The sequence below is a fragment of the Anser cygnoides genome, chromosome 3, assembly GCF_040182565.1.
Source record: "Anser cygnoides isolate HZ-2024a breed goose chromosome 3, Taihu_goose_T2T_genome, whole genome shotgun sequence".
Classification (NCBI taxonomy): Eukaryota; Metazoa; Chordata; class Aves; order Anseriformes; family Anatidae; genus Anser; species Anser cygnoides.
Genome location: NC_089875.1, coordinates 38501441 through 38518489, shown reverse-complemented (window position 1 = coordinate 38518489; position 17049 = coordinate 38501441). Strand labels below are relative to the sequence as shown.

Below are 17049 nucleotides of genomic sequence, written 5' to 3'. Positions count from 1 at the left end.
AGAACATTTTTACTCATTTTCCATAAGGCAGCCACTGTGATGAAAACAAAATAGTAACTTTTCAATTCTGACATATAATGCCATTAAGGAAAGAAGTATAACAATAGGGTGAGGTTATGCTCTTAGCCCTAGGTTGATTGCATACACGATGGTGGGTGTATGGTAGGGTTTTGGTTTTGTTGATTCATGCTGCTGAGGGGGTTTGCTTGTTTATGTAGATACCACATGGTGTATGCTGTGACAAACGTAAACAACAGGGAGCGATCATATGGCTAGTCCTCAAGAATTCTGGAAGACAAGAAAAAACTCTTACTGTTCCTGAGATTTAATTTTTACTTCCTTGAAAATGCTTGGAAGTGACCTCTCCAGAAACCAGTTAAGCTTTTCTCTTCTTCCACAGGAGACAGACTCAAACTGAGTTTGCTAAGTACCATCTGTGATAACAGGGGATACTTCTCATCTAGGAGGGAAAGCATTATCCCTTTCCTGAGTCTGCAGACCATAGCTTGGATCCCCAGATGGGACTAGGTACCACTGTCAGTGAAGATTTCAGCTCGATCCTTTCTTGGGACCTGCTGTATACCAAATTTTATGAAACTGCGTCTTTAACTCTTCATTCAGTTTGAGCAGCAGAACTCAGGAGACGTTTCCCATTGGTGCCATAAATACTTGGGGTTGTTTCACCTCCCAGTCCTTACATCATGGTTTTCCCTAGAGACGACAGATTTCACAAGACTCCTTAACATCCCAGCCTGCTTGAGGATGATGAGCAATGTGAAAGTCCTGCTTAATGCTGGAGAGTTTACGTGGCAGCTGTGCAAAGTTCCTGCTGACATGGGGCCCTTGGCCCGGCTCCCTCGCAGTGGGAGCCTGCTGCCTGGGAGCTGTACATTCGAGGCATGGAGTTACAGCTGGAGCTGTGCTTAACGGGAAATGCTTCAGCTGCTCAGTTGCAGTGTATATAGTTGCTAGGAAAACGTATTACCAGATCTTTCCCTGTCCTGCCTCACAGATGGCTAGCAAGGTATTTGTTGTAATTATTAGCTGGTAGAAGCATTTCCTAGATTCCCCCTAATTTACTGTCTGGATGGATTAACCCAAATCTTACATATCTTTAAACTCATGGGATTTTAGTTTTGGCTGCAAAGAAACATTCTTTAGGTAAGGTTCTAAGAAAAAAACTTCCTACTGTCTATTGAACGCAGTCCTGAGTTTTGCTTTGCACTCTTTTAAGTCTAGGGAGTGATCTGATCTGTTTTCTTCGGACTGCAATTTAGGACCAGCCTTATCCCTTCTTTGGAGGAATTGAGGTGCTTTATACACCTCTTGTTTTAATTCAAAATCTTTTCAGAATTAAGATTCTTTTCAATGACCATATATTATGTCATTATATATCACATGACACAAAGACATATTGCATATTCTGCAAGCTTAGAGCTTAATCACATTGTTCCTTCCTCTTTTGGTATTTACTGTATTTGTATTATGCATGCTGTTGGAGCTCAGAGCAGAGAAGAAAATACTTCTCCTGCCCACCTGTTTCTAGAGCATAGCACACAATTACGGTTTCAGCATATTAGGTTAGCTGTACAATAGGCTTTCTCTGGAATTAAGGTCACTAGCCAAAATCTAATGCACACCTTTTCTTCAGCAGAGAAGAAAGCTCTTGCCAATAAGTCAGATTCAAATGACCTCTAGATTATTTTCTGGCTGTATACCTTTTCCTTGAAATAGAATTAATTAAATGCTGTAAGTTTTCCTTCTTTGGTGTGGGGAGAGGTTTCTGATTTATTTTGAAGTGAGTCAGGTTCCCGAATACACTTCATGAGGGCAACATAAACATTTGCGGCAGAATAATTTAGGGAGTGATATACTTTGCTTTGGAGTTAGGAGAAAGAAGCAGTAGCATAGGAACACTTTATGCTGCTGATACAGGCTCCAAGAATTCATTTTATGAATCTACACTGGCTTTCCCTTTGTGCTCTGGAAACAAAATGTCTTAATAAAACTGATGAGTTTATTTGAGAGAGTTTGAGATTTCACCTGTGCTGGTGATGCTGAGTGTTATGACTGCTTTTTAAGATCTTGACCCAGGTGGTAGTTCAGTTAACACTTGCTTAAAAGCCCGATTAGATCTCGTAAGAGCTAACTGATAACCTCTCCTGAATTGCAGTTGTGAAGCCTATTATTATTATTTTTTTTTCCCTCCATATTTAGGAAAATGTTCTTTACATTAGGACTACAGTCAGATTTATTTATTTATTTATGTATTTTAAAATTCTCGTGCCCTTATTTCATTAGCGGTGTTGTGAAGGATTTTGGAAGAGCTCAGATGAAACAGTGGCTGCAAACATCAAAAACCAATCATTTTTGCTTTTTTGTTAATTTCTTTCCTCCTTCTGCCCTGTACACCTAGGGAATAAATTGGGAATTGCCCTTAAAGGGAATGTGGTACATGTTTCAAATCTGCAGAAACTGCACCATTCTCCCTCTATACTGGGGAACTTTTACTGCATTTTGACGCATTTCTAGGATTTGAACTCTGTATTAAAGCTGTTGAACATCAGAGGAGTAAGAGCTGTTTTAGCTTGTCGTGTTCTGCTTGTTGGCCAAACCCTTTCTTGGATCATGCAGATTTCAAGCAGAGACTTCATGCTTACTTTTCTGTACCTTTTCCACCTCCAGCTGGCTGAGATACTCCCCAAAGCCCAACCTTACCTTCTCACCTCTCCTTTTTCATTGGCATCACGCGGCAAGACAGACAGAGCTGCTTGTGATTTTGGGGCTGATGGCCAGAGCTAGGATTTGCAAAGGGTGGACATAGGGGTCTTATGGACGTGTGTTGGAGCGGTGTTAGCAGTGTGGTTGTAAATACCACAGCTCGGATCTGTGAGCAGAAGGAGAAGTCTCCCTGAAGCTGAGTGGCAGTGGCGGGGGGCTTGAACACTCACATTTTCTTGTGTGTCTGCCTGCGCAGTCATGTCCCCTCTCATGTCCGTTGCCCTCTTAAAAATGTTCCTCTTTCTTCTTGGCCATCTTCGCATCACATTCTGAGTGTTTGAACCTACATGATCAAGACGGCTGCTGTTTTTTGGATTGAAATAATGGCTAGTGGGAGAGAGAAGAAATGGTGCTGGAGTAGTAAGAGGGCTTAAGTGTATCCACTGGTACAATTCTGTATTAAAATATTTGTAGATCAGTGTTTATAAAGATAGATGTTTCAGGTTTGTTGAGCAGTAACATCAAGGAATAAAGTCAAGCCCATGGGTGCTTCTATGAATCAGCCCCTAATCTTAGTCTTTATGTAGTTTAGTACCACATTGTATAAAAAGGTTCATCAAGCTGCATTGAAACTAAATCTTTTCCCATGAGCAGCAAATACTGCTCCCTAGCATCTTCAGAAGTTGTTGAAGGTTGGCCTACGTATTCTTTTGATGCCACTTTTTTCTTCAGGTGATTTCTTCTCTGTGGAAGGAAGGGTTGGCTTTTTGAACCATCAGAGCAACTGGCCTGAAGGAAGAAAAGGAAGCAAGCTCGTACAGTTAAATGAATAGTAGAATCTAGCAAATTTTCAAGTATTGAGTATTTCAAGTATTTTCAAGTTTCTAATATCAACTAGAAATCACTTTTTAAAATGCTTATTACTCAAGAGTCTGGCAGAGCCACTTCTATTTAATTGCTTCTGTTCCCTACAAAGACTGAAGCTGTGGTCTTTGAAGAAGAAATGTCACAACTGGGACAGGTGTGCAGTTCATGGGCTGGCTTCAAATGGGCCTCAAGTGGTAGGGAACAGTCTGGACAACCTGGAGAGGAAATAATTAGTCTGAAAGAACCAGATGAATTAATCTGGGAGTCCCAGTTCCCTGCCATTCTTACTTAACTGGCAGTGTCTAGAGCTTTATCTAGTTCATGCTAAACAAACTGGGAAAAATAGCAAAGGATAGTACAGGAAAGAAGACTGGTAGTGAATACACTTTTTGGTTAATGTATCTGAGGAATGGATTTTAAAACATTCAGTCTTATTGCTTGTGTGATAGGAAAATAATGAGAATGAGAAAATGAGAAAAAAGCATTTTACCAGCATAAAAATGGAAATAGTATGGCATTCCTAAATGGAGCATTTGAGGCAATAAGTAGTTGTATATACTGGAATCTTCTTTGGCACAGTATGTTTCAATGTGTGTTATTTAAGCCATTAGAAGTAATCAGATAATGTTTATCTTTGAAATGATATATTGTTTTCTAGTTAGAATTACTGAGTGAAATCTTTTATTTGACCAGAGCTTAGGTATTTCTTTCTTAGAAACTGCTGAAAAATTGCAGTTCAACATGAAATCTTCATTGATTTATCCATGGAGCACAGTCCCCTCATGCAGAAAAATTTCAGTACTATAGAGCATGATATCTGCTGAGGTAACTGCATGTTTCATCTGTTGATGGCCTTCTTGAAGGTATTGTTTTAGACCTTTATGCATCATTATCCTAGAACAGCAATCTGTCTTTTTTTCTCTCCCAATGCGAGGTTTAGAGTGAATCACAGAAGTCTTTTGGTAACTAGCTTTGCCATCCTGAACTCTGTTGAACTTTGTTGGCCTCCATTCCTGGAGGAACAAGAGAGATTTAGGCAATAGTTTATTAGGTGTTCACTCAACTTTACAGAGTATTTGAGAGGATTACACTATATTTTATTTTCTTCCATGGATATTGCTCTTGATATTGCTCACAACTTCCTCTCAGTTCTTGGAAGAAATATAGATGATCTGGTATCTAGATTAAATCATCATTTTCATGTCATTTCAGGACATCTCTTTGCCAGGCCTCTTGAAATGGGTAAAATTAAAGTATAGTATTTTAATGGATGGCAAAAGCTTGAGAAGGCTGGATGGCTACATTGTTCCAGCACTGGAAATGTTTCCCTGCCCCCCCAGGGTTAATTTTTATTTCTACAGAAGGCTCAGTCATCAAGCCAAGAATGTACAGCTATAAATATTCCTTCAGCATTTCTCTGTTGCAAGACATACTGTACAACTGAAGTGCCTGATCTCATGAAGACTAAACTCTAACAGTGTACACTGGAGACTGGATCCAGGACTCTTTGAAGGCGGTGAAAAAAATCCCATCAAATTTAGTAGTTTGAGAGTAAGTATGTAGGGCCTTTTCCACAAGGAATCAGGTCCTCCTAGATTTACCCCTGTTTTTTGGAAAGGAGTTATATGTGGTTTGTACTGCTTAGGCACATAAAAGGCAGGGACTGTTGTCAAGCTGTGAAAAAAATACAGCTTGTCCTGTACCTGGGGACTGAGCAGGGCTCCTCTTCCTTGACGTGCTCCAGTCACCAGTTGATTGCACATGTACCTGCCCATGCTTCCCTCAGGGGACTAAACTCAGAGAGGAACACTGGATATATCCCTACCTCTCTTCTCTTTGAATATCTTCTGGGGGAGTTCGGTACCAAACCTGGGCAGAAAGCAGCAGGCACCTGTGCCCTTATAATGGAACACACCTCTGTTCCGTATGACAATGAGCTTCCTTAGTTTTGCTTTGAGCCACTGCTACATTGAAGTTCTTGAAGCCAGTGGATTGTTGACCATGGCCAGCTACCAGATACGTACACAGCCGCTCTCTTCCCCTTCTCAGCAGGACAGGAGGAGAAAATGAGTTGGAAAAGGTCATGGACCAAGATAGAGATGGGGAGATCACAAAGCCAATGTTGCTTTTAGTTATGTCCAGTTCTGATATACCCTTTGCCCGAAAACAGGTATTTCTGTTATGAGGGCAAGAGAGCAAATGGAATAAATGGTTGCATGCTGCAGACCCTGGGATTCCCAAACTGTTGGGATTGTAGAAAGCTAGGTATGAATTTGTTATGTTTATAGAAACAATGTCCAGCGATTTAGTGTTGGTTAGAGCTGCTCAAAAACACTTTTAACACCAGATGAGCCTAAAGAAGAAAGTAAGTCTGTTCTAACACAGAAGAGTTATGGTTTATTATTATGCTGAAAATAGAGAAGTGTGAAAATGAGAAAACAAACTCAGAGTATACCAATACCAGTGTGATATTCAGACTATCACTCAGGTGTTCCCTGGGGTGTTTCTGTGGAGGCCATTACGCTAGCTCACAAAACACTGCCTTCTGGTCTTGGTCTGCAGGCTGGAGATTGGGGCTGTATTCTGCCACAGGAACCAAAAGGTTGACTCTGTATCACTTTGCTTCCTATATTCTATCTTTTGTTCTGGAGTCAAACTACAACATTAATAAATGGGCTAACCAGTTTGCTCTTTATTTGCTTCTCCTTGCCAGGGAGCTTGAGAAGCACCCCGAGGGCATATTTCTTTTTGTTAGAGGTGGAAGCCTCCCTCTCTTTACATTTTTCTCTTCAAAATTTATTTCCTGATACTCTCCTTACACTAGGAATGCCATTTCTGGCTTTAGATGAGGTATAACTGTGATAACTTGTGGTTCTTCTTTCCCCATTCTTTGAGATCAAGATATGACAAGCAAATGCAGCAAATTACTCCTTCCTCTTCCCTGAGAACTTCTTCCTTTCCAAACTGTTGCAATAAATTATTAACTATGAGACATATTCACTGTGCACATGTCTGTGCTATCTTTGTTCCTGGTTCTCAGCTCTTCATGTTATGGCTAACGTAGTGGACATGTGAGCACTTACATTTCCTGGATGCAGAATCCTGAACAAAGTGACTTACCCCACCTCAAGGCAAGCCTGGGCCCTTATTCTCTCTCCTTGCTCATTCCACTGGCACCAAGGTGTCCAGGAAGGGCCCAGGCACACATTACAGAAAGAGCTGTTGCACACTTTTAGCAGGGTCCACACCTGGCCAGCCAGGTGATCATGCAGCTGAGACGCACCGTCAGCACCAGATTTGATGTAGCTGCAGAGCCATAGCAAGGCTGTGTTGCTAATATAAATGTCAGACTCTGCATTTACAGTGTTTTTTTTTTTTTTCAGAATAACTTCTGCTTTTTCAAAGTACTTTTCCTGTCTGCTCCTTCATCTGTTTTGGTGCTTCTATTGTCACTGTACTCAAATTGGAAATAAATCAATTGGTAACAGCTCAGTGAATCTTTCTTTTGCTTTTCCTATGTTTCTTTTTGCAGATGGCGCAGTAGCTGAAATTGAGAAGAAGATTATAGAAGCTTTTGAGGTGTTTGACCACGAATGCAATAAAACTGTGGATGTCAGGTTTGTAAATATCTTCACACAGAAATATTACAGGCTCTACTATGGAGATAAATAACTCTCCAAACTTGTGTCTGCTTTACCAGAAAATGTAATTGAAACAGTCCTCTGATTGAAACAGGCTCTGATTTTACAAGTATGTCTTTGCTTGTTGAATAAACATCTTGCATTGTTCTGTAGTTGAAGACTGACACTGGCTTGAGAAAGGGAGTGACTTGGCTGGGACTGGTGGAGCCAAGAGGCAAGAGGAAAGTGAGCCTAGACAAAAAGTCTAAGGCTATAATTATTAGTAGGAAAACTCTCTTCCAATAGCTCATTTGGTACTGTGTCCTGGTCCCAAATAGATTCCTTCACTTTCAGATTAGTCCCAGCACATCAAGGAGTGTCCCTGCCCATCTGTGTCACAGTTAGTTGCTGTCAGAAGGTGACCCCAACTGCAGTTCACCCCACACATCCCTATTCCTCTGGGGTGCTGTGAGGGCGGATATTGTTCGGATGAGGAGGTGTTTTTACAGAATCACAGAATCACACAGAATCGTCTAGGTTGGAAGAGACCTCCAAGATCACCCAGTCCAACCTCTGACCTAACACTAACAAGTCCTCCACTAAACCGTATCACTAAGGGCTACATCTAAACATCTCTTAAAGACCTCCAGGGATGGTGACTCCACCACCTCCCTGGGCAGCCCATTCCAATGCCTAACAACCCTTTCAGTAAAGAAGTTCTTCCTAACATCCAACCTAAACCTCCCCTGGTGCAACTTTAGCCCATTCCCCCTCGTCCTGTCACCGGGCACGTGGGAGAATAGACCAACCCCCACCTCGCTACAGCCTCCTCTTTTAGGAAGTCTCTTTTAGGAAGTCTCTTCCTCTTTTAGGAAGAGACTTGCATATAAGTTGATTATATAACTGTATAACAGTATTTAATAATGAACATAAGGACAATCATACTTGATTGTACCAAAAGTCCATTTGGCTGAGTACCCTCACTGTAACTAGTAGTTACATGGGGAAGGAATAGAAGGAATTGAGCAAATACACAGTATTTCTTGTTTGTTTTACATCTGCCACATGGATTTGAGAGACTCCTGACTTTTTAGTTAGTGTTATAGTGAATAATTGTTCTCTATTGATCTTATGTACACCACTGATGATTTCATAGCTCTCATTCTCTGTCACCGTAGTTGAAGGCCAAAGAGTCCATATGCATTTAATCTTTAATGAGAAGCTGTTCCATAGCTCTCGTCATTTGTTTTTGTGCTTCTTGTTCAGTTGTCTTCTTTTTGAAATGGGATGACCAGAACTGGGGGAATGGGCTGACCAGGTGGGAGTCAGGAGGGAGAACTGCATGTGCAATACCTTTAGCATGCAATGTTATGGAAATATAAACAAAATATATATCTGAGCAAGTAACAAAAAGTTCAGTGAAAGATAGAAACATGGACTGTTAGACTCCTCAGGGCATAACTGGGTAAAAGATAAAGAGCTAAAGGAATTCCATTTTTAAAATTCCCAAATAATTTTATTTTTGATATTTTAAAAGTTTGAATATTTGACAATGCTACTTCAACTTCATTTTAACATAAACATCCATAGCATATAGTAATATGACTTTTGTTATAAAAATATAAAATACATATTTATATCTTAGTGAGCAGGTGCTGAAGTTGTTATTGACTGCTTTCATTAAAGCTTACTAAAGGAATTTTTCATATTTCCAATTACTATTTTCGCAAGAATCTCACCAGATCTTTTAATTATAATTAAATTAATGAGTATAAACATTACAAGGGGGAGAACTGGTGAAATTATGTCATCATTAGACGTTCCTCACATATTGTATAATAAAACCAAGTAGGAAAACATCCGTAAATGTTCCAGACTTCTTTTATATATAAACAGAGTAGAGAAAGGTGCAAACTGTTTATGTCATGGTTTTAGCAATGCATGCTTACTATTGCTTCTAAATTTAAGAAATTATGGCTACTTTCTGGAAGTAAAATGATTATTCAGTTACTGTAGATAGGGAGAATTTCAGGACGTGTCTCTACACTTGGTGCAATTCCTTTCCATACTTCACTGAGCTTTTTGTGAAGATTGTTCTGTTAAATCTCGTGGCTCATCCCCATCTCCAGGGAGATGTCCAATGCCCACGGACACAGCCTTGTGTCCTTCTGGCTGCTTGCTCCTGGCTGGAGCAGCGGGACCCCAGTTCACCCTGGGGAGCCCCCAGCCTTCACTGCACCACAACATACCTGTTGTTTATTTGTTTTTCATTTGCATCTGGAGTCTTGTAAAGTCTGCTACACTCTTCACTCTATTCTATAATGGATATAGAGCTTGAGAAAAATGTTACATCAGTGAAATGGTATGAATAGACTTTTCTGTTTATTTTTTTTTCATTCAGCTAGTATTGTATTCATGCATTCATGTATTCATGTATAACGTATTCAAAATCTATTTAACATAGTAAATGCACTACTTCACACTTTTTTTTTATCAAAGAAGAGTTATGACAATGAAAAACAATTTATAGCTATGTTATTCCTACGTTCATATTGCAGGGCTGTATCACAATAGTGTGATTATTAATGGCTGACTATCTTGTATCAGAAGGTGGCAGCACAGCACAATTCTTAGCCACGATTGTAGAAGTATGAATATTACTTCCTGAAATATCGGATACCTGTGAAGAATGTGGAAAACTACCCTGGTTGACAAGCCAACACCAGTATCTGATAATTCGTAATGCAAATACAAATTAGTAAGAAATTAAGCCTGAGGAAGGCAGTCTTGTTTCATTCTGCTTGTAACATACCCCGAGTCAAAGGTATCCATGATTGTGCAAATCTTGTAACTGAAAATATTATATCTGGGTGGAAACCATGACACAAAATTTTATTGTGTCTGCATTACAAAGCCTGTATGAACATAAACTCATTTTAACCATCATTTTTGTCTGCTGAAACCTACACAATAGAAACTGAAGCTGCTGAACTGAGTCAGAGGAAGTGGCTGAGAGAAAAACATAATTATCTATCTGGGGTCCTTTACAGTACACGTTACTACCAAATGTGGCATGTAACTTTCTTGACCAGAAACACTTCAAACCATATCCTCACACTGACACATGCACAGACGGTGCGAAACAGCACCCAGCAATGCAAACTCTTTTAGGGGCTGGCTTACCTTACTTACATTGCAGTTCTGATGATGTGAAGGCTGAGGCAGGAGTGGGATGGCAACTTTCCTGTCTCTGGCAGTCTGGGATATTGGAAGTAGTGTGGGACAGCTGGGGGGCATGATTGGCGCTGGATGTTTTTCTGGGGCAGGTAAGAATATTTACAAGAGTTTTATAGCTGGTAAAAATGAAGGAGTACAGGAGTGAGAGCATCAAGTACAGTGTATCTGTACTAGAAATAGGATGCATGGACAAGAGTTATAAAAATTGGACTAAATGTCTGAGGTCATTGAAGCCAAACTACCATTAATGTTCACAGAGGGCAGGGTTTCACTTGGAGTCATTTGAGCAGAGGTCTTACTTCCACAACAACTCTATGTGTGGGATTGGGTATTGCTTTGTGCAGCCAGCCTTTTCTTCTCTTTTGTCTATGGTAGTGCTTCTCACGTTTTCAATCAGAGTGGGAGCTCCTCAGGACCTATCTCAGAAGACTAAAGACTGACCTGCCTACTTTTACACATTCATGGTGCGCTATGTTTGAGGTCTTACTGTTGTACTTTGATTTTACAGAGATCTTCTTCTCGTGCCTACCATTTTTGTTCGTCAGTCTAATTTTCCAAATGTACTGGTGAAGGTGAGGAAACCACAGAGTTTTGAAACACAGCAGTCACCATTGCTGTGGATAGTTATTGAAATGTACTTGAATTTCTATGTTGTGGAACTGGACTGAAAATCTCTAGCAATATTGATACTTCTGCTATTTTGTTTTCAGTTGTACCATAAGTCTCAGTAGTACTTTTTTAATATCTTTTCAGTACTTTTGCTTCTAGTCTGCAGTGTTGTTCAGCTTTAACTTTTTTTGTGTGTGTTTAGAACCACAGAACAGTTACATGAGGTTCAGCAGTAAATGCAAGCTATGAATATATTTAGCAGCATAAACAGTGTGATGATAAGCCGGTGAGTTGGGCTGTTTGACTCTTGGAGTGCAGCAGGGGCACAGCAGGTCTGCCTCTCTCCTGACCTTTTGTAATTGTTCTCTACTGCAGTTAGAATTTGTATCTTTATAGTATTTAATGTAAACATATATTTTTGTCACCTTTCATCTCAATAGATGTCAAAGTGTTTTGTTAACTACGTAAAGGTAGACTTTACTGAATTTCAGCCTAACAATTAGAGGACATCAGCTGAAAAGTAACATGCACACTGTAACAGTACACTGTAACACAAAGGTAACGAAGGATTTTTTTGGGAAAGCCCCAAGTACAATTATACTCTTCCAAAAAGCTTCAGGATATTTAATGTCTGTAAAAGTAGGCATTGCTTAGTGAGACATCATCTTAAAAGTCCACATACATATGCTCGTGCATGTGTGTGCTTGTACATGCACGCTCCTGTGTGCACAGCCACTCTTGTATTGCAAATTTACTGACACAGATGTTCTCTTTTTCCTACAGAGAGATTGGTTCAATTGTCAGATCACTGGGTTGCTTCCCAACTGAGGCAGAACTTCATGAACTGCTTGCAAAGGTAAAAGTTTTAAATCTTTTCTGTACTCTTCTATCTTAAACTTGCACAAGTTTGGCACTTCTGCCTTGCTGTGTGGGAAAGCTAAGCTCTTGTCTCACTCGTGAAAAGTGTCCTGGAAGTGAATCAGGCAGTCTCTCAGGTTGCCGTGTAGCAAACACTTAGGCTGATGAGGAACAACACTGATGGATTAAAATGAGGAGCCTTTGACTGTCTTTTACCCCAGAAGGTCACTGTGACACTGTGACAAGGTGAAGGGCTGTTTGTAGAAAATGGAGAAATAATATAATTTTTGGCTCATTAGAAAGATTGCCCTAAACCACAGTCAGATTAGGATATCCAAATCCTAACTATCTCACTGCTCTGGACATGCCATAGACAGACACTGGATGACTAAGTAACAAAAACTGATTCTTGTACAGATGTTAAAAACATACATTACATTCCAAAAATATGTAGAGGGAAGGTTTGCTGTTTTTCTTCACTAGTTCCTGTTATCACTACATCTTATAGCCAAATTGCTCAATTTTCTGACCTTCCTGAGGCCTCCCCCAGTCTTGAGATCTCTCAGTTATAGCTAGGTAATCTTTTCTTGCATGATTACTTAAGCTTGTAAATCAGAATTCAGACATGCAGACTCTCAGGTACTCCCATTCTCCCAGTGATGTGCAGGGGTAAGGAACTTCAACCATATTTCTCCACCGTTTTTTCCTACACAGTAATTTTTATCTCCTCAACCCATGCTTGTATTAGAAAGGCTGGTGTGATGGTGCCTTGACAGTGTTTGGTTAATAAATGGGACATAGAAGTGGGAAAAAGACTTCGCATTGTTTTTACAAAGTGGGATGCCTTAGAGAGGTGAGAGAAGGATCTTTTCATTTTCTCATCAGAATGCTGGGAATTGCTCTCTCTGTCTCTTTTCCCATCTCCAACCAAAAATTTGGGTGATTACATGCCTGTCTCTCCTCAGGAGGCTTGTCCAGTCTCTTGTGGATCAGAACTTAGTGTGAGAAATCTTGTGCTAAGTCTTGTGAAAATGACACAACTGCTTCAGAGGATGATGTACAAGGAATGATCAGAGGAAAAAGATTTTTAACGTGATGCTGCAATCTGTCTTGGTTCTGTACTCTCAGTACCAGATTGTCCCAGCTTCCACTGACAAAGAGGACAAAGTGGAAAGATAAACTATTGTGCTTAATATAGATATTTTTAGTGGCCCACAGAGTTTTTTGTTTGCAGTAAATGAACAGTGTAACTGACTCAAGATACAGAATTAAGAAGAGGAAGGGGATGTTTTGACCTTCCAGTCAGGGAAACACAGAGATTTTAAGGCCTGCCTCCCTGTCCCAACCTATTTTTCCCATTTTTTAGCATTACTGAAAATTTGAGATAAGTAATATAACGAAGTGTGGTGCAATGCAGCTATGAGGTGGAAAATTCTTGAGATTGGGTTGCCCAGAGAAGCTGTGGATGCCCCATCCCTGGAGGTGTTCAAGGCCAGGCTGGATGGGGCTTTGGGCAACCTGGTCTGGTGGGAGGTGTACCTGCCCATGGCAGGGGGTTGGAATTGGATGATCTTTAAGGTCCCTTCCAAGCCAAAGCAGTCTATGATTCTATGAGATGCAATGGTGTAAATCTATGCAATTCTTGATTATAAGAGTAGGAAATTAAAGTACAAATAATACAAGAAGAAAGAATGCATTCAAGAGTAATGGTTAACCTTACTGAGAATGCTGAACTGGAAGTTAAATCTCAAAGAAGGTTTCATGGTGTTTGTAAATGAAACCTTGGCATCGGTTCAGTACCAGAAGAGCCCATCTTGCAGAATCCTCAATGTATTATGCTAATCGCTAATATCAAATTATCTTAATTTATGTAAGTTACTATTACCACTGACTATGGTAATACCATTTTATCTTAATCTAGATAAAGTAAAAATTGTCTCTGTAGGCCAGTTTGTAATCATGCTATTTCTCCATTATTTCTGCCCTTTGTAAACTGTGGTTCATTTCTGTTTCTCATTAGCTGTGTCTCTCAGTCATCTATCTTTCTATTAGCCTCATTTTAGCTAACTACCATATGTTGCCTCCAAATTATTCATATCTGCCAAATCACTATTTATATAAATATTTAATCTCTAAAATTATCATATACTGTTTCCTATATTGCCTTATGCTAAATACTGTGCTAAGTATCGTATATCTAGGCCTACTAAAAGAGTTGAGATTAAATGACAGGTCTAGAGATGGTGAAAGCTGATCCAAGGGTTACTACAATGCCTGGAGTTTGAAATCCCAAAATCAGTTCACTGCTCCACCACAGACCTCCTGGATAACTCTGGAAGATGGTTTTGTTTCTTTGTGACTCACCTTCCCAAGTGTTATCTGGACAATAACAGTATGAGAGCTGAGATGTGAAACAGAATGAATGCTACAATACAGCTGTTATGGGAGCTGTGGATGTTCGTAAAGGTGGTGAGGTTAATATATATTTGGTTTACTAACATATCTATCTAATGTTAGAAATAAGATTAATTTTAACAGTTCAAGACATTTCTGGGCCTGTAGACACCCTGAAATGGTAGCGGTTCTTTCCAGGTCAGAGGGAGCTGAGGTTGCTCGTCACCTCCCAGGATTAGGTCTGCTGTCAGGAAGGAAATGTTTCTTCACAGACTGCTTTCTGAAGGCAAAATACAAACGGCATACTAAAAAAAAAAAAAGAAAAAGAGAGAGAGAGAAATAGACAAATCTGAATATTATTTGTCAGTGGGGGCTGACACTTTCACAGGTATTTGTTATGTTGAGTTCTGGAGAGGTCATTGCCAGTGGGTTCTTCTGGTATGAAAATTAGGGTAATATTCAACTGTTTGGAAGAGCAGATCAAATGTTTTTTGGCTGTTATACATGGTTTATATAACTTAACATCTTAGTAGACATCTTGGGTCCTTTTCTCTTGTTCTGCTTAATATAAGACATGTTTACCTATTTCTGATATATAGCTATCATACTTCTTTTTCTGTCAGTGGACTTGTGAACTAATACTAGTTGAAGCACAGATGTTCCCTAAACCATTCTGTGTGCTGATAGCTCTCAAAATTTGTGATGCATGGGATCATTCAGTGTATTGACCAACTGTTATGTCATTGGAAAGAAATTTTACCAGGTATTTTGTTACATCTTTTCAACAGATTGAGCAGTAAAACAAATTACTCTAATAGTAAAAGGTACCATTTCATTTAGCACAAATCAGGCAACAGCTTCATTCCCTACCTAGAGATCTCTTCCACTAGGCTTACCAAAGTGCTTTTTCAAGTGAATTTCTGCTCTAAAGCAGCAAGAGTTGGTGGCTTCCTGCTTCTGGCAACCCAGATCCTTCAAGAGCACTGGAAGAGAGCAAGCAGCAGCAGTTGCTGCTCTCCGTTGAAGCAACTGGATGCATCAGGCATCGCTCTCTGCTCTGACCCAGCTCCCAGGAGGAAGATTCTTGCTTCGTCTTTCCCTGGCTCTGTTAGGAGGTTTCAAATCGGTGCCTGTTTGAGTCTCCTTTCAATCTGAGCTGTGTTTGTGAAGGGCCTAGCAGGGTGTCACTGCTGCCATGTGAGACTACAAGGCAGGCATCCAGTTTCAACACAGGAACAGGCTAGCTTCAATGAGATGACTCCTTTGGGGAGTAAAACTTTAATTTTTCAGGAAAGAGATACATACACCTCAGTTATGGGGAGCAGTTTTTACCATGTTCATCTCCTATGGAGTATAGGAATGCCATGAGAATGCTGCTAGAAGTCCACAGCGTTTTGGGACTAATCTGTTAATTTATTTGGGAGGCAGAGGGAAGCTTTTCTTCATGTAGTATTTTATGGGCTGCCTTATGACTGTTTCAGACTGCCCTGAGTCAGTCTGTCTGCCTCTCTGGTCCTTCCCTTGGCGACTCTCTCTGGCTATGAAACATGTGGAGGCAACAAATTCCATCCTTGAGGTGTACTAAACTGGGGCTATGTCCAAATTAGCACATTAAATGTGCCCAGAAACGTCCTTGGGTACTGAAGCCAGCTGGCACAGAGCAGCCCTTGTCTGTGCTGGCGGGTGTTTCACGCGGAGCGGCTGCACCACACGGCCCGCTGGGGAGAAGGGCCCGCGGTCCCAGCGCCCAAACTGGGCCCGGGAACTAACTACCGGGGAGAGGGTTTGGTGGCACAGGCTGAAAGCATGCCGGGGGACGTGCTGACAGTTTGCTGTGATGAACGATCACATTGCACGGCTTGGGGGTGTTCCAGGTCACTAGACTTCACTTGTATGCATGCAGTCCGAATGTGTAAACCTCTACGGAGTTCCTGTGGGAGATCCGATCAGTTAGTAGGCATCCAGTTCTTTTGCATGAATGGTTTCTAAGCACAAGAGGGCAATATTGAGTTGCTGAAAGTTTATGTAAGAGCAGGCCGATTTTGCCGGGGATATTATTTCTTCCTCTAATTTCTTTCTATTTGATCACAAGCATTTCACCCAGATGTTATGGTGGTATTAAAAACCTGATATAAATACTCAAAGTCCAAATCTGTAATTTTAATGCAGGACTCACCCCAATTTTCTGGTTTTCCTATTAGTTTGCTAATGAGTCATACGGCCTACCATGCTTAAATTTTATTTTTAGGTGGAAGAAGAAGAAGAACCAACTGGATACATTCATCTGGAAAAATTTCTTCCAGTGATGACAAAAGTACTTCTCGACAGAAGGTAATGGAAAGTAGGTTTTCTGTGGCTGTAGTTTATTCCAGACTGACAGGGTTGATTCTGAGTGAATATATCTACAGTAATTTTATGTAGCTGGAAGGAGTACAGATTTTTTTTTTTTTAATTTAAACGCAGTCTACATTAGCACGATAGTGAGATTTTAGTTCAAAATGACTTAGTTTACATAAAATTATGTTGTACCTTTGGTACAAATAATACCAGCTTATAATCATGAATTATGATATTGTGTATTTTTTGCATTTTGTATGTGAATCAGAATTAACTCGCTATTTGACGTGTTTTGTGCAACTCTGAAAATATTTTATATGCAAATTAAGGTCATAACCATTACTTTCTCTGAATGTATGGGTTAGGGTCGCTGAGAAGCACAGTCTGTTACAGTGGATTTTTAATA

The 17049-nt window shown here is 40.2% G+C and overlaps 1 protein-coding gene across 4 annotated transcripts in view; it reads left to right on the top strand.

Annotated features, from left to right (window-relative positions):
• EFCAB2 (EF-hand calcium binding domain 2) overlaps positions 1–17049 on the top strand; it is a 32180-nt gene that overhangs the window by 11832 nt on the left and 3299 nt on the right. For 2 of the 4 annotated variants that reach the window (XM_048079938.2, XM_048079936.2), the window contains 3 exons: positions 7121–7205; positions 11838–11910; positions 16555–16637. In XM_048079938.2, coding sequence (XP_047935895.2) covers positions 7121–7205; positions 11838–11910; positions 16555–16637 — 241 coding nt within the window. Of the gene's footprint in view, positions 1–5291; positions 5669–5758; positions 5854–7120; positions 7206–11837; positions 11911–16554; positions 16638–17049 lie in introns of those variants that run through there. The other 2 variants (XM_013202057.3, XM_048079937.2) reach the window with 2 other exon arrangements.